The sequence below is a fragment of the Chondrus crispus genome, genomic scaffold, assembly GCF_000350225.1.
Source record: "Chondrus crispus Stackhouse genomic scaffold, scaffold_190, whole genome shotgun sequence".
NCBI lineage: Eukaryota > Rhodophyta > Florideophyceae > Gigartinales > Gigartinaceae > Chondrus > Chondrus crispus.
In genome coordinates, this window is record NW_005179076.1 from 63,858 (window position 1) to 67,065 (window position 3,208).

Sequence of the window (3,208 nt, forward strand, 5' to 3'; positions counted from 1 at the left end):
GTACGAGAGGTACTGTATTGACACTGTTCTATGGTCTTTTGGCCAAGTGGCGCCATGTAATTCGCGTCTCTATATGGTCAAATGAGTAAATTTGTCGCCATCCAGCTTCCAATATAGAGATAGATATAGCCAAAAAGGCCAAATTTTTGGAGATAACCAGTCCCATAGGGATGAAAGAGGCTATATGTATCTCTATATGCCAAATATTTACATATACACAGCACCGATAGGGGTGCTCTAATAACCCTCAATAGAGAGTTTACGAAGCAGCAATTCTACGACCAGCAATAGCCAATCGCAGCAATAGAAATTTTGGACCCTGTCTGATTTGGACGACACCGGTGGAGACGCTCTGATAAGTGCATTGTTGAATATCGTTACTCTATGCTGCCCCTCTTCTGTCCTAGTCGGGACACCTCCCGTTTCGCCCAGTAGTTCTCTCTTACATGCATCATTCGGATTTTTGTAGTCCTGTGTTGGTTGTGAAATGCGGAAGGCGGTTCTGGGGAGCGTGCCGTTCCGTTGTGAGGGTCCGCCCAGTGTCGTCCCCCCTTTCCCGCAGCGCCCGTCACCCTCTCTCTTTGATTTCTACGAAATTCCTTCCAGAAGCGTCCACGCGTCCGGCCCGGATTCCGCCGGGCCGTACGCGTGCGCTTCTCTAAAGTTCAAATAAAATCTCGGACTACAGAATAAAATCTCCCTCTACAGTAAAATGCAATTTTTCCCTGAAAATATCTCACACGACCCCCTCGTCAGGGCAGACCACGGGGCTGCCGTTGCACGTAAATATACTGGCCCCGCTTCCTCGCGTGACCGCTCTGGCCCCCCGGCCACCGTCTCTTCACCTTCCACCGAACCTAGCTCCCTTCTATTTCATCCGCTCCACCGCCATCTTGCGCCGACTACGCTCGCATCGTTTCTTTCTTGCGCCGCCCCCGGCACTTCAACCTCAACTTCGGGCGGTGTGGTCTCCGCGTCGCCCGAACTTGTGGTTTTTACGTCTAGCGTCACCGTAGCCCCGGGTCGCGTGTTCTCCGCGTCTCCCGGGCCTCCGGCCGTTAATCGTCCGACGCCGTCTGAGCCTCAGGCCGCGTAGTCTCCGCGTCGCCTGAGCCTCCCTTTCTCGTTGTTCCCGTTTCGGGACTTCGTCGAAACGCGCCGCGCTCCGAGCCACGCACGAGAGGTCTGTGGTCCTTCGGGCGGTACTCTCTGTGCGACATGGCTCGGACCAAGCAGACGGCGAGGGCTTCCACTGGCGGGAAGGTCCCTCATCGAGCGATCGCCACCAAGGCGGCCCGTCGTTCGGCGGGCCTGTGGCGCGAGAACGGGGACGAGGTCCGTGAAAGGGCGTCCCACCACGTCAACCGACCGTTCATTGACTTCGAAGACTCAAGGAATGCTGAACATCTCTCAACCTTTTGGGAGCACGCCGGACGCTCCGATGTATCTGCAGTTAGATATCAGGTAGGAGATGGATCCTTCCGCATTAGATACAAAGAGGTCGGTAATCGTGCACCCGTCGTGGCGGCCGTCTCTGCCGCCGGGGCCCGACTTCTCTTCGGGCCCCATGTGCTGGCATTCGTCGCGGCTCGTCTGTCCCGGAAAGCTTGGTTCACTACCGACCGGTGTTTCCGGCTTGGGCTCACCGAGAGTCACGGCGACGAGAGAGAGTACCACTGCTGCGACGACCCCGATTGGGTCGTCGAGCTGGTTTGGTGCTCCGACGGTAGCAACGGCGAAGCCCAGGGGTGCTATTACAGCGTCGGGGAGGGGAGCCAGGATAAGTACCTTATCCTGCTCTACACGATGACGTTCGATCGTGTGCCCTCCGAGAACGAGGACGCCCGCCGGGGCTTCAACTCTGCCTTCGGGCCAGACTCCTCGACACGTATGGACGCAATCCTGGCCATCGACAACTGGTGTAGCCAGAATAGGGGCAAGAAGAAGCGCGTTAACTACGCCATGTCTCGCAACGTCTCTCCCTTGGCGTCAAGGTATTTCACCAGGTCTCAGCCCGTACCATTTCAAGACAACACCATCCTCTGTCTCCTTTCTGCCGTCTGCAACGCCATCTCACTTGTCGCTGGCTGGCGCGCTGCCGACCGCGTCTGGGCGGCGGAGTCGGAACGAGTCACCGAGTTCGAGCGCCGAAAGAACTATTCGCCGAGCGTTCATCACTTCACTCATGTCCAACGGACCCTTCAAGCTGAGTACCACGGCACCGTATCCTTGGATCACGTGGTTCCACCGCCTGGGTCAACCGTTCATGGCAGGTCCAGTGCCAGGTCCCCGTTATGGCGGAGCTCGGACGTCGGTTGGCTACTCCGCCTGTCGACAAGTGTGAAAGCCGGTGTCTACGTCCTCCGCCTTAATGACATCCATCGCTTCCAGCACGCTATTTGTCTGGACGCACGGTCGGAACCGGCGCTGATATATGACTGTGCTAAGCGGTATGCCATGCAGCTCACGAGCAGTTCTCTCCGCTTGTGCTGCCCCGCTGGCGATCCGACCAAGTTTCAGTACTTCGACGATATGCGCGTCGTGCACCGAATGGAAAAGCGGGATAGAAGCGACGGCAAGAGTCTCGGTCAGAAACACAAGAAAAAGAGGGTTCGTCGAGGTAATCGTGGCCCAACCCTCTCACATGGTTAGGGTCGTCGTGCGAAAGGATCACTCAAGTTATCAACCAAAGATAGTTCATCCAAAAGAAACGTAATTCATCCGAGTCATCTTCAATTTAGTGCATTTGTAGGTAATCAATGCATCACATCTACATAAGATGTGCGGGTTTCTGAATAAAAGGGATTAAGCGACTTGCATGTATATCCCGTCGACTGTAACGCAAACCCGGCGACACGAGGGTGTACCGCGGGTGCTTTGCCCGTACTACCCTGCAGGGGCCGTAGTACTTCGATTCTCCTAAAGGCCACTTCCGTAGCCCTCCCAAGGCTGTTTCTCTGGCAACCAGGACCTGGTCGCCTACGTCCAATTGGCGTTGTGAGATAACTGCCATCTTCTTGCTCGTCCTGTCCAGCTGTTTAGCAGTCCTCGTCGCTCGAAGTGCGAGGGTCGCTAACAGTTCCCAGTTGCGCCCCTCAACGCCCCCCATCGGATTTGGTTCGACTCGGTCTGGGGTTGCGAGGGCGGCTTAACTCCATACATCAACTCGAACGGGGAAAACCCGTCAGACAGTCGGCGCCGACGGTAC

General features: G+C 56.1%; 1 protein-coding gene across 1 annotated transcript; it reads left to right on the forward strand.

The window, feature by feature from the left end:
* The first annotated feature begins 1,218 nt into the window (after positions 1 to 1,218).
* On the forward strand, positions 1,219 to 2,652 carry CHC_T00003470001 (hypothetical protein). The gene has a single exon (XM_005714999.1). It carries the CDS (start codon positions 1,219 to 1,221, stop codon positions 2,650 to 2,652), a length of 1,434 nt encoding a protein of 477 aa, XP_005715056.1.
* The last annotated feature ends 556 nt before the right edge of the window (positions 2,653 to 3,208 follow it).